This window comes from Drosophila arizonae, chromosome X (genome assembly GCF_054131065.1).
Source record: "Drosophila arizonae isolate 15081-1271.41 chromosome X, UAZ_ARI_1.0, whole genome shotgun sequence".
Classification (NCBI taxonomy): Eukaryota; Metazoa; Arthropoda; class Insecta; order Diptera; family Drosophilidae; genus Drosophila; species Drosophila arizonae.
Window position 1 is genome coordinate 16,221,255 of NC_142927.1, and position 25,817 is coordinate 16,247,071.

Here is a 25,817-nt window from a genome sequence, read left to right on the forward strand (position 1 = left end):
CCAACTGCCGCACCACGTCAACGCCATTGGAAGCTAACTTCCAAGTGAACTGCGAGAGAGAGTCGTGTAAGCGTGTTGATATCACAGAATATCAGTCTGTGATTGGTTCGCTAATGTATATTGCGCTATGCACACGGCCGGACATCTTACATTCGGTGTGCAAGCTGGCACAAAGGAATTCGAATCCACATAGCGAACATCTTGCAGCAGCAAAGCAAGTTTTGAGGTATCTGCACACCACAGCAGATCTAGCGTTAGTCTACGAGAAGACAGGAGAGGAAATTGCTGGCTATGCAGATGCAGATTGGGCTGGAGACTCAACTGATAGGAAGTCTTTCACAGGATATGCCTTCATGTGGGGAGGTTCGGCATTTTCATGGACCTCGAAGAAACAGAAGTCGGTGGCGCTGAGCAGTACTGAGGCGGAGTATATGGCGCTCTCTGATGCTGCAAAGGAGGCGATTTATTTAAGAAAGCTAATAAGCGAAATGAATCCGTATTTTAAGAAAAATTGTATAAGAATTTATGAAGATAATGTAAGCGCGTTAAATCTTGTGAAGAATCCTATATATCATGCACGAAGCAAACATATAGATACTAAATATCACCATATACGAAATTGTTATGAGAATAAGTTAATCGATTTATCTTATTGTCCATCAAATGAAATGATTGCCGATGTATTAACTAAGAATTTGTCAAGAGTAAAACATATGAAATGTATAGCGTTGATCGGCCTAATGAAAATATAAGAATTGAGGAAGACTGTTGATATGGCAATTCTCATATTAGTGGCAACGCTATCATGTACTTAGCTATTAAGAAGCATAATAAAATCAGTCTCACTTGAACAACCAAACGTTGCGGTTCTTCTCATCCACTCGCGCACAAATACTCGCCAACAAGAAATTATTCAAGAAATAAATTGTCATAATATTCCTCACATTGCAGCGCAGCCCAAGCGCAGCCGCTGCTAACTGCGCAGTCAGCAGAGCGTGTGCTTAGAAGTGCATGTGTATGTATGTGTGCATAAAAGAAGTCCAGAATGATTAGAATATTAGCTTGGAGGGTTCAGGGTATCTCCTAGTCGAGCAGTCTCGACTGGAGCCTTCTTACTTGTTCTGGCTGCTTTTTTAAGTCTTCTCGCCAAAGTGCTTGTGTGGCCTTCGAGTTTTGCAAGGTAGCTAGCAGCTAGCTTTTGCATTACATCTTCAACTTTGGGGACCTTAAGATTTTTTTCAATGTCCCTGGTACATGCGTACCTCCATGCCGGAGGATTATTTTATTTAAGTTTGATTTTGCCGCAATTCCATAGACTTGAAGCGCATATCTCATATATGGGGCTTAGTATTGATTTATAAATTTTTACTTTATTGTACAGTGACAATTTATTGGCCGGCTTAAGAAGCCCTGACACCTTTGCGCTTTTGGTCATTACAGTCTTTTTGACCATCGTGGTGTGCATGTTAAATGTAAGCCTTCTGTTTAACACTACGCCCAGATATTATTGTACGGATTCAACGCTTAAATAAATAAAAATAAAATACAAAATTAAATATAAAAAAAGTTTTCATTTCATGTTAGCTAATAAAAAATATAATAATAATTAATGTTAATTAATAAAAAATATACAAAAATATAAGTTTTTATTCTTAAAGTTCGCAATCTCTGTGCAATAGCACTGTGAACCATTTAACTCGAGATCATTTCGAACTCTTGTGAGACGAACTCCTATCTTTTATTTTTGCGTTTAATTTTTCTACTGATAAGTAGGTGTAAGCTTGTTCAACATTATCTAACATTCATATCCATTCATGATATCGCTCCAATAACACTTGTTTCCCCTACAACTCACCGTTACAGTAATCACAGTACATTAGGTTCCACGGAATTGCTCAAAAATTATATGTTAAATTGAAGAAAAAAAGTATAACATACTAAATTTATCAATCGTAACACAGATTACTAGTGGGGAATGCCTGACTTGTAAATACCCTGCAGCCGAATAGGTTTATTTTTGAAAACATTATATCATTGAGTCAGTCATATGTGTATAATGTAGTCGATATCTGATACACTTATATTACCAATAATTAATCTGAGATACAAGGTCGTTAATCGAGTGAAAAGAAGCTCTGAGTGCTTCTTTATAAATATATAAAAATAAAGTAACTCTACCTAGAGAACAACGTACAAATGTGCTTAATCAACTAACAATTTTCAAAATATGTACTGCTTGTAAATTTCAAATATAGATACATTCTATATGCAGATATTCCCATTTTCTTATATCTATAGCTATTCAACTTAAGAATAAATATATCTATAGCTAACTATATTCAAGTTGGGAATAATTATCATATCTATAGCCAACTGTTCAACTATCCTATATTATGTCTATCTAACTTCGAGACAAACTTTAGCAAATCTAATCAAGTTTTCAAGCATTTCAAACTCTAGTAATCGTAAGTTATACCATTTATATTGACTTTCAGTGATTCATTCGCTTTGCTCAGTATTTCAAATTGTTAACATCGTAGACTTCCTTGGTGCTGCACAGGAATTTATATTGGGGATTGACTCCAGTTGTGCACTTGCTGGCCGGTGCGGAGCAGGAGTTGTAGATCTTGACGTCAATTATATTTGTTGTGGCATAGTTGCAGGCCATGAGGAAGGCCTTGTAGGACTGGCCCTTGACCGAATAGGTGGAGACAGCGCAGCCAACGTGCGTATTGCGATCGGCGACCAAGACGGTGAAGTGGCCAATGGTGGGGCCTTTGTAGTTGGCTGGGAAGGAATCGATGTGGGGCTGCTTCGCATTGGAGACCTCGTTGTACCACATGTCCACGGCGCTGATGGCATTGGCGGTTGTGTTCAGCGGATTGAAGTAGCCGATCCAAGCCAGATTCTGGCCAGCCCATTCGAAGCTGTCCGTCTTGTGGCAGGCGTCGTGACGCATCTCACAGCTTCTCACATTGAGGGAGGCCAAATAGGCCAGCTCGTCATTCCACTGCATGGTGGCCATGCGGCAGGCGGGACTCAGTTTGCTCTCCCCGCCGCCGGCAATGAAATTACGATACTCATTGTGCTTGTCCACGATCACGTTCCTCTCGGCAGCCGAGAGGTTGACCAAAGCTCTGTCGCTGGGACAAGCCGAGCCCCAAGCCTGACGATAACATTGTTATAAATAGAGCCGCAAACGTTTCATTCCCATTCGCAGTCACACTCACCCCATTGTTGTTGCAGCCAATGTTCTTGCTGTTGCCGCAGCTCTTCTTGCAATAGTCCGTGCCACAGGCGACGCCCAGCAGCAGAGCCACAACTGTTATAGCGAGGATATTCCGCATGTCTAGCATGAATCTCAACTGTTGGCGGCACTGGGAGGGCTCATTGCTTTTATGCTCATTGCGGGCTCTGAAGTTCTTTATCTCAATCTACACACATGCATACGCACACAGCCTCATACCATATAGCTGGCGTAACAATTGATCAAATATTTATCACAGCGTTGACTCAGCTCTCTGTTCTCGCCAAGATGTGTAAAGTCTAATTGCTAAATGGAACTCAGTACGGCGGACATACAATTAAAGACGTCATTAGCAGCCGCAGATAATGTACTCTGATAATTAAACAAATTCTCCCCCCAGAAGAATGGAGCAGACGTATTATGAAGAAACTGCTGGATGCAGGGCGAGATGGCAAAGAAACGGTGAGGAGAGAGTACGGCGGACACGTGCCACCGTTACATTTGCTTGGCCAGCGCAAATGTTGACCATATCGAAACGCTTAACACTAGGAAAAATTGAATGCAGTAAAATTCCAATAAAACTTGTTAAAACACTCAAAGGTGAAGGAATCTGATCTTTATAGAATCTAAGGCTGATGTCAGAGTGGCTGCGATAAGCGATGCGATGCTACATATAAGCGATAACTATCGCAGCGATGCCATGACAGAGTGAAAGCTATCCGCAAAGAGAGAAACATTGCGAGTGCTCAAATTTTAGTCTTACTCGCAATGTTTTCATGGAATGGAGGTCTTACAGATGTCCAATAATTTTAGCAAAGCCTTGCCCCTTAAGTCTTCTCAATGGTCTGGCGGAAAGTAATCCTCTTGCGAGTAGGTTGTGGTGTCTCAGCAGTCTTTCACTGTACCTGCTTGTGTGCATGCCAATCTGCTCTTCGACCGTGTGCAGCTTTAGGTCTTTGTGGAGTGTGGAGCCACGCACGTACCAGGGTCAGCTTGTTATCTACTCCATTCTGCAGTACTTGTATTCGTTTGTAGTTGGATTTCGCAGCAATCCCCCGAATCTGCACTCCATAAAGCCATATAGGCTAAATGCAATGAACATATGCCGCTCTTTTGCATCTCAGTTGCAGTTGCAGTTGCAGTTGCAGCAGTCTAGGACGACATTTCTTGGCTGCAGCTTTGAGGTGTGGCGCTTGTCCAAGATGATGATGATGATGAAAAAGTAAGGAGGCTTCAGTCGAGACTGCTCGACTAGGAGATACCCTGAACCCTCTAAGCTGATATTCTACTCATTCTGCACTTATTTTATGCACATGCATTTACACGCAAGTATAGTGTCTTTTAATGCTTAAATTTGTTGTCATTATTTCACTTTTTTTTTTCAGCACGTCGTAATATCCGGTGAATGACTCAAAAATATGAAAAAAGTCGTCGGTATAAGCGGATTGTCGTTAAAAACGGAGACGTACTAAGCGGAGGCTCTTTCATATAAGTTTGTATGGGGAGCAACCAAGACATCGAATTTTCGTCGACATAACCGGTTGGACGCTTTAAGCAGAGTCGTTATAACCGGATTCCACTGAATGAATATTTATCAGTGATCACTGATCAGTACACAAATGCTGCTAAGACAGAGAGAGAGAGAGAGAGAGAAAGAGAGTGAGAGACAATCTGCAATGCCGACGTCACAAATGTTTCTACATGTTATTGAAATAAATTTATTTTAAAACATATTACAAACATAGCAACCGTAAAAGAAATCAACAAATTTGTTTTTTTTTTTTTTTTTGCTCCTTCTGGTTAAAGCGTCCTCCGGGTATAGCGACGTAAAATCGTCGGTCCCTTGAGTGTCGCTATAACCGGACTCCAATGTATTTAAAACTTATACATTTAACCAAATGAAATGTTGTTAACATCGTAGACTTCCTTGGAGCTGCATAAGAATTTATATTCGGGATTGACTCCAGTGGTGCACTTGGTTGCCGGTTTAGAGCAGGTGTCGTATACCTTGACACCATACAGGTTGTTTGTTGCATAGTTGCAGGCGATGAGGAAGACCTTGTAGAAGTTACCCCCAGACGAATAGGTGGAGGCGGCGCAGCCAACGTGCGTATTGCGATCGGCGGCCATGACGGTGACATGGCCAATAACAGGTCCATTGTAGACGGCGGGGAAGGACGTGACGATGTTCTTGTTGACGTGGGGTAATTCGTTGTACCACATTTTAAAGCACACTGAAGTTTTGTCCGTTACATTCAGTACTCCGTTATAGCTGACCCAAGCCAAATTCTGGCCGGAGTACTGAAAGGCTGGCGTGTTGTGGCAGTTGTCGTGGGTCATTGTACAGGTCTTGACGTTAAGGGATGCCAGATAGGCTAGCTCATCGTCCCACTGCATGGTGGCCATCCGACAAGCCGCTGGCAGTCTATTGCCACTGCCGCCGGCAATGGTGTTTCGGTATTCATTGTGATATCTCAAAATCACTTTCTTCTCGGCCGCCGAAAGGGAGACCAAAGCCCTGTCCTTCGGGCATGAGGCTTTCCAGTCCTATAAGCAAAATGACAATATTGATAGACCCAAAGGTAATTGCTTTATGCGATTCACGCTCACCCCATTGTGATTGCAGCCAATGTGCTGGATTCCTCGGCAGTTGTACTTGCAGTAGTTCGTTGCACAGGCGACGCCCAGGCAAAGCCCAAAAATAATAGGTACACAAATATTTAGCATTGCAGTGAAACAGCCCAGCTGCAGGCAGATCGATGACTGATCGCTAACTTTGTTTCAACAGTCGCGAATGTGACGGATTAGTTAATGTGCGTGACGTGATTTATCACAGATTTAGTTCCATAGGCGACGCCAGCTCAAAGAAGAGATCGACTGCTACGCACTCATACATACATACATACATGTAGGGCATACAAAAAAAAAAAACAAACAAAATTCTTGATTGCATTGATTAGTGTTTTATTTTTTATTAGGGCTGTCAAAGACGCAGCTTATACGTTATAGACTTCTGCCACCTTGCAGAGACCCGCATAGTTGACATTCCTGCCGGTGGTGCAGCCAGATGCGGTTGGGCCACTCGCATAGACGGCTTCGCCAATCCAGTTGGTCGCGGCGTAGTTGCAGGCCAAGAGGAAGTTATTCCACATGCCATTTTTGTACCTGGCAGCTGCACAGCCCACGGCAAAGTTGTAGTCCCGAGCCATGGCAGTGAAGTGACCAATAGCCCTGGAAAGAGTTCGAATTCGAGATGTACATGCATAAGAAATGGAATTGTGACTGTGTCCATTGATGGGCACTTACGGTCCAGACCAATTATTTGGATAGCGTCTGATAACATTCATGTTGGCATCCTTACGCTCATTCCACCACATTTTGATGGAGGAGGTCAACAGTTCCTGGATGGTGCGAGCTGCTCCATTGCCAGTGTAGCCTATCACAGCCAAGTTCTGGCCACTGGCCTTAAACTTGTTCGTGTTGTGGCAAGCGTCGTGCTTCATCTCGCACTGGCGCACATTGAAGGCGGCCAGCTTAGCCAGCTCGGGACTCCAGCGCATAGTGGCCATTCTTCTGGCTGGCTGGTAATTGGGCAGCTTGCCCAAGGCCAGATTGTTGCGCCTCACGTTGTGCAAACGCACCACATGTTGTCTCTGTGCCAGATTCAGTTCGATGAGCTCGGGTGCCGGACTGGTCGGACACTTGGCAGCCCAGGCCTAGGAATGGGTTTATTAATTATCTGCCATCATGTCGACAGGATTCGAATTGACCTACCCCATTGTTGTTACACGCAATGTGTTGATTACTTCCACACAGCCCAGCGGTACAGTAGTCTGTCTGTCCGAGGACCCCAGACGCGCCAGCGCTCAATAAACTAAAGGCTAGAACAATTCGAAGCATTGCAAAACAGATAACTGTCGATGTATCTCGGCTCCGGGCTTATATACGAAACGCTGAAAAAACCATTTATTGCCAAAAAAAAAATATGGCAAGGCATATATTATTTGCTATGTAAATAGTTACTAAAAAGTTAAGTCAACAAGCCAAACGTTTGTCCGGAACATACGTAAGAAATACCTCCAACTGTGTCTACCACACATCTGGATTTCATCGATGGATGACATCAAACACAATGCGAATGCTATTTTGCCACAAACCCCAAAACAGTTGAATTCAATCTTCATTACAATAATTACTTTACAAGAAACAAGTCCGAAATAAAAACAGAAATGCTTGAATCACTCCAAATAGTCTTCCTCAGTCGTATGTCTATGATGTAAATTTGGTGTATACCAACGTGTAATTTATTAGATATCTGTAAATCTAGAAGCTGACCAAAGCAACATATATCTTAGGTATCTTTCCTATAACTAAGAATCTCTGGATAGACCGAAAATTGTTTGATAATAAAGAGAAATAGTTTGTTAGATAGATTGTTTGATAGAAATAGATAATTGATAGATTGCGAGCTAAATAGATATATGTAAAGGCAATCATAGCTTAAACTGAAAATGTATATAAAAGTTTAGAGCTTTCATTTATAATCATCGGATAGCTCTTTTTATAGACCTGCACACTGTTTATTAACATTATATCTTGACTCTCGTTATTATGTACGCAATATCTTGTTGTTTGCATCGCGCAAATAATAACAGAGCAAACATCCTATCAAAAGAAAAGCTAATCTAAATCGAAAACAGTTATTTTTTTTCTTAAATATCTTTTTGATCTGCGTTTAAATCGGCGCAAAGGTGTACATAATACGGAAGTATCTTAAGTAACCTAAATATTAAACAAATATGACTGTTTCTCCAATTGCCATATGGCAATCAAAAATCTGACGGGAAAAGTTAATGGGCCACAGATTTCTTTTTTAGATTTTAAGCAATCACAGAGGTGAGGGCCAATCAGAGCAGCAAAAAATTTAATGGATATACTTGAATCTAAGTGAAGCTCCGTACGTCCCTTACCAACAATTTTGGCAGCCTCTGCTCACATTGAAAAACAAACTCCCCGCTTAGCAATAAAAATACTTGAGATTTGTAACATATTTGATATGCTGGCATTTAGTTATATGTACTTGTAAGTTTTTATTATGGGTCTTTAATTGTTGCCGTACTCAGCTATAAGTAGTTTACCGTTTGTTTCTCTTCGCACATAGGATTCGTATATGCGTGTATATAATATTTAAAATTTATTTGTTCTTTATATATTTTCCTCTTTTTTTTTGAGTAGATTACATGGATATCATTAATCGGTACAGAAAAATAAATATCATGCATCCAGTGTTGCATCTCTTTTCTCTACTTTTGTTCTCTGTCTGTCTCTATTTCTCTCTTAGCTTATTGCATCTCTGTGGTTCTGTATATATATATATATATATATATATATATATATTAGGTATTTATTGTGTATATATTTTTGCGTAATTTCTCTTTGATTCTATATAATTTAGTGGTCTGCATAAGTTGATCTGTGGGCTGTTTTTTGTTTTCGTAGCTATTTGCTTCTCTAGGTTAAATTTTCATTTGTTGTTACATAATTACGTAATATGTATAATAATATTTGCGCTCACTGGCGTTGTCATAAATTGTACACACAAAATATGGGCTTTTTTTGTTGTTGTATTCTAATCTTTGTTTTGTTTTGTTTGTTATTCCTTATTTATTTATTATTTTCTGTTTTTTGTTTTTTATTTTTAATATCTGTTCTAGTTGTCTGTCAAAACAGCTATCAACAATATCTTTGAGTTTCCCATAGAAGGAGTGAGTTGAGTTACAATACATTCAAAGTTTATAATTGAAAACATTTGATATACGGTTATATATGCTGTATATTGAGATAATATGCACTTATATACATAGCTACAGATTACACAGATTTGATAGCTCTATAGCAAATGAGAAAAGCCTTGCATGAACGAAATTCGAGAATTGTGCAACAGCCAACAAAAAATTGACTTTAAGCCTTTTCGACTCTAAATACAAGTATATATATATATATATAAATATATTTATTTGTTTTTTGAAAAAAACTTCGCTTATACATATCAAATAATTATATTTTAAGTACGTATCGTATGCATGTTTGTGTGTGTGTGTGTGTGTGAGTATGTACAAAAAAGTGTGTGTGCGAGCCAGGCCTCAAAGTAGGCAACGCTTTAGCGCAGCAGTTAAAAGTAGACTGCGATAAATGGCACAAGACGCTTGGCGTTAGACATATCTAAACTAATACAGAGTCTGCAGAGTTTCAATAATATCGCTAAACTAATGGAACACACAATCAACATGCTGTTTGCAAAAGATCTTTGCTTTCCTCGAAGTGTGCAGGATTTATTTGGAAGTTGACGTACGTCTCAAGATCAAAAATATATAGATATACATATATATTTCGCTTTATTTACAACTTGTCATGCGTTTGTTGTAATTATAACTATTCGATTATTAAATAATATAGGCATACAGGTAGTTAAACATATGTATATCAATTGTTGCAGTATAATGTACTTATTTAGTGTAGCATAACAAATGAGCAAATTATATCTTATAGGGGCTAAGCGCACAAATGAAATATCCACAAATCGTTTTTAATAATAATTGTGATGATTTTGCCTATATACTGTGAAGCATATATAATATCCGTATAGATAAGTTTATAGAATTTCAATCGTAATTACTTTGACTTTGACTTTTACTTTTTGTGGGCTTTAACTGGAACGTTTAACTGGGCCAATTCACGTAATATAACCAATGACTATATTTATGTATATATATATATATATATGTTTTTGTTTTTGTATATACTATGTATATAATACCTAAACATAGACCACGAGGGCTAAAAAAAAGTAAACATACAATCTTACATATATAAAGAGAGTGCCGTTAGTTATCATAAGTATAAGTAAGAAATGGAAAGCAACCAATGAGAACTTGTACGAACGCAAAGTATCTCGCATCTGTTTTCCATCCTGTACAATACATGTATATATATATATATATATCTTTAAATAGTGTATATCCCTAGTAACTAACATGGTAGTTATAGTATTGTAAATTAATAGACACCATTTGCATATAGCATTAACAACGTTTTGAGTGTTCGCTTTCTGGTTTCCTCATTGTGTGCTCATTAATTTCATTCATCTTTTGCATCTTAAGTACAAATCCCTTTAACTTTGTTGCTGCTGCTCCGGCGACTGTACTGCAGCCTGTGTCACTGCAGCCACTGATACTCCAGCTCCAGCTCCAGCTCCTGCTCCTACTCCTGCTGTTGCTGTAGCGGCAGCTGCTGATGGCTGCTGCTGTTGTGCCGGCGATGGCGGTGGTCCAAACTTGCTAGTTATCTTGTGCGAGGCATTGACAATAGCCAGCTCATGCTTGGAATCCAAATCACAATCGTAAAGACCGCTGAGCGAGTCCAGGCTGAGCAGGCGCGAGCTGGCCCGACTCGACACCGAGGTGTCATCCACATCGGGTGCATTATACAGCGAATTGACGTCCGACAGAGCGCCCTCGGCATCGGTCAGGCCCGCCTCGTTCAGCAGCGAAATATTCTCCAGGCCAGGCTCATCCGTTATGTAGCCTGTTGACTCCGCGCCACCTGAGATGGAGAGAGAGAGGAGAATGGTTAAGCACTGCTATAGACGATCTTCTTTCAACTTGTTACCTGTGGCCTCTTCGCGACAATCATCGTCCGACCATTCCGACTGGCTCTCAAGCGGATTGGAGTCCATGGACTGGTGGTTATGATGCGCCGCACCATACTTCAACTCATCGTTTATCACATTCTGCTCGGAGCGCAGGCTGCCATTGGTCAGCGGCGCTGTCTCCCCCCTCAGCTGTTCCTGTTCCAGCTCTTCCTGTTGCTGCTGCTCCAGTTCGTCGTTGTGCGCCTGCTGCTGTTGCTGCTGTTGCTGCTGCTGCTTGTCGTTCTTTAACTTATTGTGCTCGCTCTGCAACAGGCGCTTCTGTCGCACATCACGCCCAACCTCATCATCCTCGAACTCCTCATCAGCCAGGTTGTCCTCCGTATCATCGCGTTCCTCCTGCTCCACATGATTGGAGCGCTGCTGTTGCTGTCGCTGCTGATGGTGGTGATGGTGGTGGTGATGCCGCTGTCGCTGCGATTGTTGCTGCTGCTGCTGCTGCATCGAGCCATCCAGCCGGTCGAGACTCTCGTAGCTGTTCTGTAGTTCCTTGGAGCGCGGGCGCTGTCGGTACGATCTCTGCTGCTGTTGTTGCTGCTGCTGGTGCTGCTGTTGCTGCAGCTGCTCCTTGGCCGCATGCAGCTCGAGCATGGCCAGCGCTTGCATCTGACTGCGAGTCTCGTGCAATATCTCGCAGGATTCCGTGTCCGAGGTTTGCCTGCAAAATGGTAAAACTTATTAATTTCTGGCTTTTCAAGTCACTCCAGTTAATTTCCTTACAAATTTCTTTGCTGTAAGCAAAAGGTTACAAAATTAAACCCATTTCATAATCATAATCCCAAGCATTATCATCTAGCTGAATTGAGTTCTTAACTAACATCATACGAGTACTTTTAGGATTAGAAGTAGATAGAAAGGAATCAATGCTTTTGCTGCTTGTGGGAGCTGTGGATTCATTCGTGTATCCTGGAACAAAGTCAAGTATTGTCTTGCGCCTCATATGTGTGTGTGTGTGTGTGCGTATCTGAAGTTTGATCTGTTCCACAAACCCAACGATGGATACTTCGCCTCATAGACAGGAGTATAACTAAAGAATGTGTTTAGAGCTTGAGAGCAAGCATGGGCTATGGACAATGGGCAATGGGCAATGGGGATGAGAGTGGCTGCTGCTTGGTATTAGAAACATATGGCGAAACGGAGGGCAGTTGCATGGGCCAATGGGTTATAGGTTAGGCTGGCATGTTTTGCTGCTATGGCTTTACTCACATTTGACTGGACTCGGAGGGGTTCTTGTGGCGCGTTATTTCCTTGATGGCCTCAAGGCCGACGGGATGCTTCGATATCATGAAGCTGCTGCTCATGGGCAGCTTGCCGTTCGCCTGCATCGCCATGGCGATCAGTTCCTGATCCTGTTGCAGCTCCTTGTGGTAGTTGTTGTTGCCGCTATTCGAGTTGCTGCCACCGCTGAGATTCCCATTGCTGCTCGATCCGCCTTCGGTCATTCCCTGGCCCTGGACCTGGCCCTGGCCCTGCGCATGCCCATTGATGGAGCTCAGCTTGCTGTTGCTCGCCGAGTAGCTCAGATCGCCAGTGGGGCGACCACTGCAATTGCTGGTGGTTTGATCGGTATTGATCGTTGCCGCCGTCGAGGCCGAGACTGCGGCCAGGCAACGGGCTCGCGTCGATTCGTTGAGCAGTCTTTGCAGTTCCCTCTCAAAGGGCGACTTGGTGGCTGTCACTGCAGCATTGCCCGCTGCACCCGCTGCCGACAGCGACACCGCCGCGCCCACGCCCACGCCCGCCTTCTTCTGGTAGTCAAAGCTGTTGCAGCTGTCGCCTTTGGGCTGCGTGTTGCTCGTCGTGTTGCTGGTGGTCAGCTGGCCCTGGCTTTCGGTCGTCGAGCTGAGCTCGAAGTCGCGCAGCTGCGTCATGTCCACAACGGGCGATGTGGGATCCACTTGTATATCGCAGGGATAGAGCCATTGCAGCGGATTGACGCGGCCCACATTGTAGCCGATGCCCAAGCCGATGCCGTTGCGCTGCAGATGGCCGCCATTGATGCGCGGCGAGTCCTCGTCGCCCTCGCCCTCACCCTCGGTGGTCTTCGAGTAGCTCTCGTCCGAGCTGCTCATCGACGGCGAGTGCGGCCGTGAGCTGAGATCATCGGTCGATGACATCTCGCGACTCTCCTCCATATCGTTTGGCAGCTTGGGCAGCGGCTTCAAGTAGCTTCTCAATGCCGGCTTCGGTGGCAGCTGCGGCAGCGGAGGTTGCTGCGAATAGAGCGCATATTGGCGATCCGACTGTTGTTGTTGCTGCAGTTGCTGTTGCTGCTGTAGTTGCTGTTGCTGCTGTAGTTGCTGTTGCTGTTGCTGCTGCTGTTGCTGCTGCTGCATTGACAACACGGAGTTGGGACAGGTGTAACGTGGTGGCTCGTACTTTGGCGCATGCTGCATGGGCATGATCTAGGTGTTAGTCGTGAGTGTGGGCGTGGTGCGATAGCATGCAAAAAGTGGAACAGAGTTAGAGACACACAAATATTCAAAAACTTACATATATAGATATATACATATATATAGAAACTATCAATTATGGGTCAGCATCCACAAGCGTTGGCAATAGAGTTTCCATAATAATGAATGGGTTTTCTTTGCGCATGTGTGTGTGTGTGTGTGTGTGTGGGTGGCGGATTTGAGAGAAAACTTATTTCTTATAGATCTACCGAGAATATGTTACCATAGAGAGCATATTCTATATGATAATACTATTCATATTGATTCCTTACTGGGTTTGCTAACCTTATAACAATATTTAAATGCTCACATAGAATTTAATTTTTTTTAAATGAGTCTAAAAAAATAATCAATATACCCATTTCACTTCCATGAATGAGTATAAACAGGCCCTTCAATATATAATATTTGTATCCTAGAAAACTGTTTAGAATTTTACTAAACTCTGTTGTCCTGCAACTGATATATAATGTATATATAAATAAACTTAACTCCTGCCAGGGTTTGACATCTAATAGAAAATTTAAATGCTTTAAAGGTAATACAATTTCTCTATATGTATATACATGATAATAAGCTGGAAATATACAGTTTCTTACAAAACATTTACATAGATTTTCATATTCTAGCAATAAACAAAATTTAGATCTTCAATAGAATATTTATCATAAGCTCATCAGTATAAGCTCCGAATATTTATTTTCTAACTAAAAAATGTTAATTTAACAAGTAAATATGGAATGTTATAAACAATTTACTTGCTTATGAACAATATACATTTAATATCAAAGTATCCTCATTATTTTAAGCCCTGGATAAATATCCAGGGATAAAATATCCTAGATAAATATCCAGGATAAATAAATAAATATAAATATTTATAAATATATATAAATATTTGTTAAACATTTTCTTACTACATTTTCTGTACTCTTTAAATTAAAATTTTCCTTAACTGTTTTAAGATAAAAGAGCAAACTTTTTACTCTGCATAGCACACACCCATTCACTCTCTCTCCCTCTCTCTCTCACACACACCCACACACGCAGACACATGTCGCTTGAACAGGTAAAATATACCGTCACTTTATGCATGCTTTGGTATTAGTTACAAATGGGTGGTTTGGACAGTGGATTGGCTGGTCGGCTGACTGGCTGGTTGGCTGGTTGGCTGATTGGCTGGCGGATTGGCACATTAGACAACGGCTGAGAATGGGAGCGAGCCTCATTCAGAGTAGTATCTCTTTGCTCCAGATCATGAGGTCAACGTCTTCACTCACCTTGGCTACCGGCGCGACGCTGCTGGCATGCAATAGCGGCTCGCTCTCCCGGCAGTGGCCATAGCCCAGGCTGGAGGACGATGGCTGAAGCTGATTCATATGCTGATGCTGGTGATACAGATGATGCAGTGGGTGATGCTGGCCATGCTGGTTAAAGGGCAGCGCCGGCGGCGGCGCATAGCTGCGCAGCTGTTCGCGCCGCGGCACCATAAAGCAATCACCGCCCAGCACACCGACCACAGCAGCGCCATCAAGACTATTGGCATGATGTGGCCGCTGCGCTGGCGGCAATTGCTCCAGCTGCTGTTGCTGCTGCTGATGCTGCTGCAGCTGTTGATGCCTGCCACCGGTATTCGGATTCTCAATTATATTGAATTCGCGCAACATTACCGAAGGAATGGACTGGTTCTGGAGCTGGTGCTGGATCTGGTGCTGGTGCTGGATCTGGAGCTGGTGCTGGAGTTGGAGCTGTTGTTGTTGTTGCTGCTGCTGCTGTTGCTGCTGCTGCTGTTGTTGCTGTTGCTGTTGCACTGCCACAGTGAGTGTTGCTGGCGCCATATTTGTGGTCACATAATGCATCTCGCCATTGTGTCCATTCTCCCGGATATTGGGCAATCCCCCATTGGTCATGAAATTGGGCTGCTTCTGCAGCTTGCTGTTGAGCCGCTGCTGCTGCTGCTGATGCAGATGGTGGTGCTGTGTGGGTGGTGCGGGCAGCGGCTGTTGGTGCTGATGCTGCAGCAGCAGCTGCTGCTCCTCGCCGCCACACACATTATACAGATGGCCATTATCCTTCTTGCTGTAGGTGTCCGTATTGAGGCGATTCTCCTGGAACTGTGAGGCCTTCTGATAGTACTCGGCTGGATGCAGGCCACCGCCAGCATGTGACACCGACTGCGTATCATTCGCCGCCGACGTCCGGTTGCTGATCATAGCGTTGCGCACCTCGCCATTGAGCGCATTGCTGCTGCTGTCGCAGAGGAAATAGGTGACCATGTCGCCCTTGCCCTTCACCTTGATGGTGCCGCGACAGCGGAACTCAAAGTGCGAGCCAACCAAGCTGTCCACCACCTCCTGGGTGACCTGCGAGTAGCCGGGCACCCCGGTCGAGTCCATGCGGCTCGCCACATTCACCGTGTTGCCCCAGATATCGTACTGCGGCTTCCGGGCTCCAATCACGCCCGCCACAACGGGACCAATATTGATGCCTGTGCGGGAATGGGAATACGATTAGAGGGAGAGGTCTACTAGAGATGGTACTGGTGTTGGAATACCCACCCACGCGCAGCATAAAATTATTGTAGGAGTGACTGTTGATCTCCTGCAGGGAGAGCCGCATGGCCTTGACGTATTCGACCAGCGCCGTCATGTGACGCCGCACCGAGTTGGGATCGTTGGGCTGAATCTTGTACTCGGGTATGAGGCCGACCACAGCCATGTAGGTGCTGCCCACGGTCTTGATCTTGTCAATGCCCCGAAAGCGATCCTCCTTGAGCAGCTCATCAAAGTCCGCAATTATCTCGTTGAGCAGGCGCAAACACTCCAGCCCCTGATCCGAGCCATCCATCTCAGTATAGAACTCATTGAAGTTCGGCACACTGGCGAATATGACGCCCACCTTGGCGTAGCTCTGATGATAGAGCTCCTAAAATAAAGCAAACGGCGATTTGTGTGTCAGCGGGTCAGTCAGCGGGGTCTGCGCCGAGAGGGAGGGGGCGCTCTCTCAATTCTCTTACCATATTATTACGAAATTGCGCATCGAGAAAATGTGCAGCCACATGAGCGGGCAGCAAATTGTGCAAAATGCGCTTATTCGACTCCTGCAGCACATCCATTTCCTTCTTCTCCTGCGAGGCCTGCAGCTGCCAGAGGAAGTCCAGCCGGGCGGTGCCCTCCACCAGCCGTCCGTGCACCAATATCGCAATCATAAAGATGACAATGCGCGCCAATGAGATCAAGTGAAGCGGAATAGATGCTCTAAAATATTAGATTTAGATATATATACATATAAGAATCGATTGCATCTATATGTATATATTTGTGGGTCAATCGGATGACCCTAGAAGACCTACTTGACACGACTGTCGTAGCAATCAAAGATGTTCTGATGCGACAGCTCAATGAACAGGCCATAGATGGTGCCCATGCCCAGCACGAGCAGCGACTTGAATATAATCGGCAATCTGCAAGGAGCAAGGTCAGGTTGTTTAGAAGTACTCTGAGGCAGTCCCGGACGGCAGCTAGACTCACCTGAGAAACACGGATACGGAGAGAAAAGCAAAAGCCGCCGACAATGAGACGTACTGCGGCAAGGAGCACTTGCGATGGGAATCGTTCTGTTTGCTAATCAGCGGTGACATATCCAGTCCTTGCGAGTCCAGGGGCTGGACGTCCACATAGGTTCCATTATCCCAGCAGGGATGATCCGACACGCAGGTGAACTGCAGGTAAACAGGTTAAAAGAGCGGCTCACTTAATAACTCATCATTGGTTTCAGCTCGTTCCGCACTTACCACATTCACCTGGCCCACGGAATAGATGAGTATAATCGTGAATATTGTGATGGCCATTCGCAGCGAGAAGCTCTCGGATATGTCCCAGATGATCCACTTTAGGCGAACGGCCAGCAGGAGCATCAGTATGGCGCTGACCCAAATGAAGGCCGTGAGGAACAACAGCAGCAGGATGAGGGTGCGGGGTAATGCGGTCACCTGCAAGGCGGCGCCCAGTATTAGCAACAGCAGCGAGCAGCCCATGGCCGTGGTGAAGCCCAGATCGAAGTCCTTGTGATATTCGCGCTCCTTGTCGCTCTGCCGGAAGCGCAACGTCAATCGATCCACATGCTCCGACTTATCACAGTCCACGGAGCGGGCATTTATGGCCTGGGAGAGGAAGCGATTCACCCGATTCGTCGGCTGATGATGGGCGGCCACCGAGTGACGTTTGCGGAACGGCCGCTTGAACTTGTCCGCGACCTTCGACTGTGACTGTAGGGGAATAATGCAGGTAAGACAAAATGGGTACAGTTAGTGCTAATTGCTGATCTCGGTTGGCTCTGGGCTGGTAACTGGTAACTGGTAACTGGTAGCTGGTGGCTGGAGTGCTGGCTTGTTGGCTAGATCGAAGAGATCTGGTACAGTACCGAGTACAAGATGTTGTACACACTAAATGGGTCTAGGGCATGCAGTCGAGAGCAGAGCTGTGTAGCGGCATGCTGTGTGAGATTTGACGAAACTACCGCGACTGGGCGAAACATGACGAAACATGAGTGCGTCACGACTGGACATGCGGTAAATGTGTGTGAATGGCGGCCAATCGCTGATTTGAATTGATGTGAACGACTTAACGATGCTTGGCGAGACTTAACGAAACTTATCATGAACGAACGCTTAACGCATACATACATACATATGTAGAAAGCCCGCCCCAAGAGAGAGACTAGAAAGCAAGAACACTTACTACATAAACGATTAAAAAAAAAAAAAAAAACGAAATATTAAAGTTAAAGTTAATTGCAACAATCGAAATAAAAACTTAACGAATCGTACACTAATAAGTTAGCAAAACGGCACGTAACGCTTGAACATGAACGAACGTGTACAGTACAAGACACAGACAGCACAATAGTTAACGAAACACAAAACTGAACGAATGTGAACGAAAATTAAACATTTGTTTGCTTGCTGCTCTGCTCACTTTATTGTTCTTGTGATTGTGCCTATGTATGCGACTAATCGTACTCGCTGTTGAATTGGGACTTGTGCCTACGGTCACTTGAACACTGCCCGCCCCGCCGCCGCCGTCGCCGCTGCCGCCGCTGCCGACGACGCTGCCATAGCCGATGCCGTGCGGTGGCGGGGTAGCATGCAAGATTTTCTGTAGACGTATTACCTAGATCAGAGAAGTATACACAGTATTTCATATTGTATATATATATATATATAGTTTTATGTATATATATCTATGAATATATATAGTATGTAAGCGTATGTATATTTACTTATGTATTTAGAAGAGGAAAAAAAACAGATAAATTAAAATGATTGCATCAAATAAACGAGAAATCGAATAACGCCAACGATAACGATAACGATAGTTAAAAGTCATATAGGATTAAGTTAAATATAAATATAGATCAAGTTTGAGATATAGAAAGAGAGATCAAGGGTATAATTAGCTTAAAACAAAGGCCAAATGAAACGGGACAAAACAAACTTAACGAACGCGCAACTAAACTGTAAACCAGAAATCGGAAATCGGGAACTTCAACTGAAACTTTAATAGCAGATAGCAAAAGATAAGTTTAGAGTGTCAGTTTAGCGTTTAAGTGTTGTTATGCATACTAATTTTGATACAATATGTATATCGTTTAATTTGTTGCAATTATTATTCAAATCATTTCGGTTTTAGTGTGCCTATAGCTTTTGGTTTAATGTACTTAACTGATCTTCATTGTTCGATTGTGTCACGTGTGCCCTGTGTGCGTGTGTGTGTGTGTGTGTGTGGGTGTGCTTGTGTGTGTATTTAATCGTTTGCTGTTAGTGGGTATTACCAATAAGTCCAATAAGTACAATTCACTTCTGCTACTCTTTACACACAAAGTACGCACAACATCGACACAAACACAATAGACGAAGGTTTTCATTTTTATTTATACACGATAATTATTAAATTTTTGTGTTTTTTTAGATATATAGTTTTTGGCCAGTAGAATACAGATGTTAGTAGATACAACAGTACGGATTACAAATCACAAATTACGAAATTACGAATCAAACGATAATATTTACTGATGAACCAACTGTTCTACGCATAAGAAAAAAAAAATTAAGACTTTGATTTTTATAAATTATGCAAAATATTGCATCTACAAAACAAAAGAACCCACAAAATATTTAAAAACAAAAAAATTGGGAAACAATAATCGAGGGGACAGAGTTTTTGGGCTGGGAATTTGGGTACATTGCATACTATACTTATAAGTAAGGCAAACTTACCGCATCCTGAAAGTAAACGAAAAGAAAGGAATCAACGAAAGAAATCATAAAGAATTGTCGCAGTTTACATCAAGCCGACGGCAGTCTATTGAGATTCGGGTGTATCCATGGGATACGATTCGAGAAACCGACAAAAGCGACAAAATGCGAACGTAACTGACCCACACAATTAAGCTCCGCATAGAACCAAAGACTGTATATACATATAAGTATGAGTATATATATGTATATATATCTTTATATATATATAATAAGTATTTACGGACATGCACAGAACTGAGCTACGACTACGGAGCTACTACAGCGAGTCTGTAAACTCTAGAAACACTGGACTACGGCCTTTCAACTATGGACTATAGACTATATATATATATACTGTATAATAATGATGGGGGAGACTATTAATAGTGGGCATTGAGCACTTACCTTGCGCGAACCCTTCTCCGACACCTGGACACTGGCAGCGGTCGCATCGGTGCTACTGCCACGTGCCGCGCCGCCGCCCAGGGCGGCAGCCGCCGATGGGAACGAACCGGTGGCAATGTTGGAGAACGGCACCGGCTCCGAGAACTTGATGGTGTGCAGCAGCTGCATGACCACGTTCGAGACGTTTCTAAATGATAGCTTGCGCCGACTACCGATCGCCGAGCGTACACCAAGCGTGTTTAGCATTAGGGGCTGCAGCATAGACACCAATACATACACACACGGCGCGCGTGAAAGAGAGAGAGATAGAGAGAAAGAGAGAGATGGACATGAGAGCGAACGCTACAAAGCGACTGCATCTAATTGGGCTGGCTAAGCTCACTCGACTCACCTTGCGTCGATGCGGCGGCGGCACAATGAAGAACGTATCCACGCCGTGATCCCGCAGATACGATGAGCGCTCATCGCCATGACCCGCCTCCACCTCGTACTCGCCCGACAGCGAGTCGAGGGTGGCGCGCGTCACATGCACCCGGCCCGGCTCGCCGCCGGACTCCATGTGATTGGCCAGCGTGACATCATTGGACCACACATCGAACTGCCACTTGCGCAGTCCCAGGACGCCGCAGAGCACACGGCCCGTGTGGATGCCCACGCGCATGTTCAGGATGACATCGGTAGCCTCTACGACGGTGCTGTGTAGTAGCAAAGAAATTGATTAAAGACTGGACTCCAAGAAAGTGGAATAAAATTGGAATTGATTTTGGGAGATCAGGATCCGAGATCAACAATTCACTCTCAACATTCATGTGAGAGCTATACTCACGCAATGGCATCGATCATATCGAGTCCCATTTCCACGGCGCATTTGGCATGATCCTTGCGAGGCTCCGGCAGGCCGGAGACACAGTAATAGCAATCGCCCAATATTTTGATGCGCAAGCAGTGGTTATCCTATAAGGAAGGGAAGGAGTTAGAGAGAGAAACAGATATATATCAGATCTACTTATTTATATATACATACATATTTTATATATTTTTTTAAATATAAAAATAAAATGGGGTTTGATTAAACTTAAACATATTTTATAAATCAATTTTTGGACAAAGACAAATATTTTTTAAATTGACAAAAAAAAAAAAAAAACATATATATGTTTTTTTTTTTGTCAATTTAAAAAATTTTTGTCTTAAAAAATTGTTTATAAACTCCTATAACAGGTGACTTTTTTAAGAAAAATAAAAAATTGTTTGTCTTAACAAATTGTTTATAAACTCCTCTATTCTATAAGAGAGAAAGAAAGAGAGAAGTTTTTCCAATTTTTTTTTAATTAAGAAAAACCTTTTTTAAAAGTCTTTTCTCTTTCTCCATTTTTTGTATTCTAATAAAAAAATCGATGCTAGATTTGAGGAATTGTTATTCAACTCACATGCGCCAGCTGATCGAAGCGACCGAAGAGCTCGTTGAGCAGCCGCACCAGCTCCTGGGCGCTGCACTGAGAGGAGAGCACAGTGAAGCCGACTATGTCCGCAAAGAGAATGCTCACGTTCTCGTGCTTCTGTATGTAGATGCGATGGAATTGGCCCGCCACTGGCGACAGAATGTCGTTCTTCATCTGCATGGCCACGTGCTGGGGCAGCACGGAGAGCAGCAGTCGCTCCAGTTTCTCATTTTCGTCCTGAATCTCCAGACGTGCCGCGATGCAGTTGCGCGTGTCGAGGAACGCCCGTCGCTGGGCGCGCTCCATCATGATGTTGACCACGAGGCCAGCCACGTTCACGCCAATAAAGATGACAATGTTGGCAATCAGCTGCGTATACTCCAGGCCTCGCAACGCGCCCGTAAAGATCATGTAGACCGTGATGCTGATGTGCACCGACGGCAGCGAAATGCCAAAGGCGACCGCCTCCCAGATCTGCAGCGGCATCATGGCATACGCCAGAAAGACGACAAACACGATCTGCCAGACGCCCTCGGCCATCACCTCCCTGGTGTCCACCGGAAAGGCGCGACCCACCGTCGGCATCGAGACTATGCAAATGCTGGCCGTGAACAGCAGGATGCCATAGCACAGCGTGGGCAAGTGGTGATCCTTGATGACCGAGCATTGCAGCAGCACCAGCACAACGGCGAAGAGCACACACAAAATCGAGTTGAAGATGTTCTGAAATCAAATTTAATTAAAGTTAATGAAATTTGTCAATCATTGACTGTATTATATAGTGAATATTCAGTAATTATAGTAGTAAGAACAGCTTTTGAATTTGGAATCGTCAGAGCGCGATTGCCGCTCTCCCTATGCTCGTTTACTCTGTGTGAGCTCTCCTTGTCACCTCCCTTCACCTAGTTCTCGCTTCTCTCTGTGCTACTTCACTCTATACGAGCTCTCCCTGTGCTTGGTTTTATTGTGCTCGTTCACCCTGTTCTCGTTCGCCTTGTGCTAGGTCAGTATGATCTTGGTCGCCCTGTATTCGCACAACTTTCACTAGCTCACCCTGTGCCTGCTTCAACTGTACTTACTCCCACAGCGCTTCCTATGCTCGCTCTCTTTACGGTGTGTTCAATCCTCCGGTCTTGCTCACCCTGTACTCACTTGTACCTGCTTTTACCTCACTTCAACTGTGCTCACTCACCATGACCTCGATCACCCTGTGTTCACTCAAATTTCTCTAGTTCACCCTGGGCTTGCTTTTACTGTACTCTCTCTAAACCTCGCTTTTCCTGTGCTCACCCTGTAGGCGCTTACCCTGCACTCACTTTCGCTTTATTTACTCTCGTTATGCTCGCTCACCCTAGGTTACAGCTCAGCATTTTTAAATTGGAACAAAAATCGAGCAGTTGAGCAGAACGTGGCAACTTGGATAATTCGAGCCCTACACAGAACAAGTATGAATCACTAAGAAGCGAACACACTTCTTGAACTAGCCTATTAAATTTACGAGATAAAAAAGTCCTAAATACAATCTCAAATTTTAATCGAAATAAATTGTTTCCTAAATGCTTCCTATATTATATATTATTTATAATTTTTCAATCGATTTACCAATAGCTTTTTAAAGACGCCAGAAAATCTCATTTATATATCCGATAATAAAGGTCTGTTCCCTTTAGCTCCTACATACAATATACATTATTCGAAGTATAATAATAATATAAATATAATAATAATAGAATATAAATAATATAATCAATATACATTGAATAATCTTTGTATTTTATAAAATAATACTATCTAATTTGTCTAATTTGTTTCTGAAAAACATATTTAGACCATTTCGACTACTATAATTACTATAAATAGTGTAAGTAGATTATCAGTACTTATAGCAAACAAATCCTTCAGAGCTATCTCAGTTCATATCAACTACACTGGAAATCCCCTTTGATACTTTAAGCCAATTAAACTTGCACTCAACTGGCTACTATTTATAGTTGGTAAATGCAAAGAACCCAACTAGCGGGCTCAACAATCCGGAACTAGTTAATGCAAACGAAAAGTTTTGCATGAACAGGGCGCAGAGTACTCACATGAAAGGTGGCCGCATTGTTGAAGGCCAGGGACAGGGCGGCCATCACACCGCAGAGGACCAGGACCAGTGCGACGACGCCCAGCACGGAGAAGCGCTGCAGCTTGAGGGTGTAGCGCTGATAGAGGCATTCCAGTTCATCGTTCTCGAAGCGCAGCGTGTTGAGCGGGCGGCCGCGCGTCGCCTTGACGGCATGATCCATGCGGCTGCCGTCGCCGCCGCCGCCGAGCGGCTGCTCTCCAACGGTCTGCCAAGTTCAAGGGCTGCAATTGAACGTAAACAAGAAATTTGTTGCGTGAATTCATTTATTTGCATTGGTTTTAAACACCATTAGCCCCTCGCTCCCTCTCCCCACCTCTTTCTCTCTCTCTCTCTCTCTCTCTCTCTCTCTCTCTCATTCTTTTAATTGCTGCGCTGCGACCTTGAAATGTTGCACGTTCGTTCGCTGGGTGAAATGTTTTGGCATTTTCCGTGGCACGCAATCACTGGGTAGGAAAATGTGCCGCCTGCTAGCCGGCACCACTTAAAATAACATTCTCATTTCAAAAACCCTTCGCCAGTCGGCCCCCGCTAACTTCACGCCAGCTGAAAATAACCGCTAAAAATAAGCAGCTCAGCAGCTCTGTGGCTGCTTTCTGGCGTGAAATCAATCAATGTTCATGTCCGTTCGGTCAGCTTTTCTCATTTCTCGTTTTCGTTTCGTATAAGTATATATGTATATTCTTTTATACACATATACATATACATATGTATATTTGCGTGCCACGCCCACGCCCATGACACAAGCGCCCAGGCGGGCCACATACTTATGCCCGCTGCTGCGGCGACAGAAGATAAATGATGATTTGTATGCGGCAATCCGTTAAATTCATTAAAATATTATGCACAAATTCATTTAGCGAATGCTCAAAAGTACTCGCACATAAAGTATCCGACAAGTCAGCGTAAACAGCATGGAATACCAGAGATGTGCACAGAAATAGACGAGAGCAGCAAGCTCGACTAGAAGATACCCAATGAAGAAGTAATTGAAGGCGAGGCGTTAAGCAAAAATTGCAATTGAATTAACTGGACAAAAATATTGTATTTGAGCTTCTATATGAAAGAGAAGATCTTGTTTGAGTGCGCTGGCAGGCAGTGCACGACTAGAAGATACCCATTGCAGAACTAACTGGTAGTGATATTTTGGCAAATATTGCAGTTGAACTAACTAGTCAAATATATTGCATATAGGCTTATATATGAAAGAGAAGATCTTATAAGAGTGCGCTAATTCCCTCGACTAAGAGATACCCCTTGGAAAAGTAATTGAAGTCGAGGTGCTAAGCAAATATTGCAACTGAAATAACTGGAAAAAAATATTGTATTTAAGCTTTTATATGAAAGAGAAGATCTTGTAAGAGTGAGCTAATAGGGAGTGCTCGACTGGAAGATACCCTTTACGGATCTAACTGGAAGTGATATGTTAGCAAATATTCAAGTTGAACTAACTAGGCAAATATATTGCATATAAGCTTGCATATGAAAGAGATCTTGTAAGAGTGAGCTAATAGGGAGTGCTCGAATGGAAGACACCCTTTACGGATCTAACTGGAAGTGATATGTTAGCAAATATTCAAGTTGAACTAACTAGGCAAATATATTGCATATAAACTTGCATATGAAAGAGAAGATCTTGTAAGAGTGAGCTAATAGGGAGTGCTCGACTGGAAGATACCCTTTACGGATCTAACTGGAAGTGATATTTTAGCAAATATTCAAGTTGAACTAACTAGGCAAATATACTATATCAGCTGACAGGCAGTGCTTGACTAGAAGATATCCATTGTGGAGCTAACTAAAGGCAGTTGGCATATATTAGAGCTATTGGAGTTTGCATAAGGGTAATAAAAGCATATAAAAGTATGCTCGACATGGAGATACCCTGACTTAACTATCTCAAATTTAAAACAGAGAAAAATCAACCATTTTTGCAATCTGTGTATTCATTACGTAAAAATCCAAACTCAATGTGCTATATAAGGCCTTTGGGATTTTCAAGTTCGGGTTCAAATACTAGCTCAAATATCAATATTTAACTATATGTATAGATAGTTAAGTAATCAACTGGAATATGGATACAACAAAAAGAAAACATATATTAAAATTAATATTCTATAGCTTTGCCATGTACTCGTA

General features: G+C 43.2%; 4 protein-coding genes across 13 annotated transcripts in view; all 4 read right to left on the bottom strand.

The window, feature by feature from the left end:
- Window positions 1-2,466: 2,466 nt before the first annotated feature.
- On the bottom strand, window positions 2,467-3,390 carry LOC108619151 (venom allergen-1-like). The gene is made up of 2 exons (XM_018015520.2): window positions 3,231-3,390; window positions 2,467-3,166 (listed from the first exon to the last, which is right to left on the bottom strand). The coding sequence occupies exons 1-2, from the start codon at window positions 3,354-3,356 to the stop codon at window positions 2,513-2,515; spliced, it is 780 nt and encodes a 259-aa protein (XP_017871009.1). The 5' UTR covers window positions 3,357-3,390; the 3' UTR covers window positions 2,467-2,512.
- A 1,559-nt stretch (window positions 3,391-4,949) lies between these two features.
- Window positions 4,950-6,024, bottom strand: LOC108619152 (venom allergen-1-like). The gene is made up of 2 exons (XM_018015521.2): window positions 5,858-6,024; window positions 4,950-5,794 (listed from the first exon to the last, which is right to left on the bottom strand). Exons 1-2 carry the CDS (start codon window positions 5,972-5,974, stop codon window positions 5,138-5,140), a joined length of 774 nt encoding a protein of 257 aa, XP_017871010.1. The 5' UTR covers window positions 5,975-6,024; the 3' UTR covers window positions 4,950-5,137.
- A 163-nt stretch (window positions 6,025-6,187) lies between these two features.
- LOC108618186 (venom allergen-1-like) lies at window positions 6,188-7,180 on the bottom strand. Its single transcript, XM_018014092.2, has 3 exons — window positions 7,022-7,180; window positions 6,554-6,963; window positions 6,188-6,478 (listed from the first exon to the last, which is right to left on the bottom strand). The coding sequence occupies exons 1-3, from the start codon at window positions 7,145-7,147 to the stop codon at window positions 6,244-6,246; spliced, it is 771 nt and encodes a 256-aa protein (XP_017869581.1). The 5' UTR covers window positions 7,148-7,180; the 3' UTR covers window positions 6,188-6,243.
- A 1,132-nt stretch (window positions 7,181-8,312) lies between these two features.
- The window catches only part of rut (adenylate cyclase rutabaga), a 45,247-nt gene continuing 27,742 nt past the window's right edge, over window positions 8,313-25,817 (bottom strand). For 6 of the 10 annotated variants that reach the window (XM_089475705.1, XM_089475704.1, XM_089475703.1 and 3 more), the window contains 15 exons: window positions 23,641-23,902; window positions 21,542-22,276; window positions 20,938-21,065; window positions 20,503-20,806; window positions 20,112-20,363; window positions 18,385-18,579; window positions 17,202-17,675; window positions 16,939-17,129; window positions 16,761-16,871; window positions 16,425-16,665; window positions 15,967-16,333; window positions 14,689-15,896; window positions 12,162-13,360; window positions 10,916-11,613; window positions 8,313-10,849 (listed from right to left, as the gene is read on the bottom strand). In XM_089475705.1, coding sequence (XP_089331831.1) covers window positions 10,419-10,849; window positions 10,916-11,613; window positions 12,162-13,360; window positions 14,689-15,896; window positions 15,967-16,333; window positions 16,425-16,665; window positions 16,761-16,871; window positions 16,939-17,129; window positions 17,202-17,675; window positions 18,385-18,579; window positions 20,112-20,363; window positions 20,503-20,806; window positions 20,938-21,065; window positions 21,542-22,276; window positions 23,641-23,841 — 6,735 coding nt within the window. In that variant the 5' untranslated portion in view covers window positions 23,842-23,902 and the 3' untranslated portion in view covers window positions 8,313-10,418. The remainder of the gene's footprint in view (window positions 10,850-10,915; window positions 11,614-12,161; window positions 13,361-14,688; window positions 15,897-15,966; window positions 16,334-16,424; window positions 16,666-16,760; window positions 16,872-16,938; window positions 17,130-17,201; window positions 17,676-18,384; window positions 18,580-20,111; window positions 20,364-20,502; window positions 20,807-20,937; window positions 21,066-21,541; window positions 22,277-23,640; window positions 23,903-25,817) is intronic. The other 4 variants (XM_089475710.1, XM_089475709.1, XM_089475707.1 and 1 more) reach the window with 4 other exon arrangements.

Bases quoted from the DNA above. Each gene is read 5' to 3' on its own strand.
- LOC108619151 (XM_018015520.2), bottom strand. From the start codon at position 3,356: ATGCTAGACATGCGGAATATCCTCGCTATAACAGTTGTGGCTCTGCTG. The intron at 3,167-3,230 runs GTGAGTGTGACT...TGTTATCGTCAG, and splicing joins TTGGCTGCAACAACAATGGG to GCTTGGGGCTCGGCTTGTCC.
- LOC108618186 (XM_018014092.2), bottom strand. From the start codon at position 7,147: ATGCTTCGAATTGTTCTAGCCTTTAGTTTATTGAGCGCTGGCGCGTCT. The intron at 6,964-7,021 runs GTAGGTCAATTC...ACCCATTCCTAG, and splicing joins TTGCGTGTAACAACAATGGG to GCCTGGGCTGCCAAGTGTCC. The intron at 6,479-6,553 runs GTAAGTGCCCAT...AACTCTTTCCAG, and splicing joins CCAAATAATTGGTCTGGACC to GGCTATTGGTCACTTCACTG.
- LOC108619152 (XM_018015521.2), bottom strand. From the start codon at position 5,974: ATGCTAAATATTTGTGTACCTATTATTTTTGGGCTTTGCCTGGGCGTC. The intron at 5,795-5,857 runs GTGAGCGTGAAT...TTTTGCTTATAG, and splicing joins TTGGCTGCAATCACAATGGG to GACTGGAAAGCCTCATGCCC.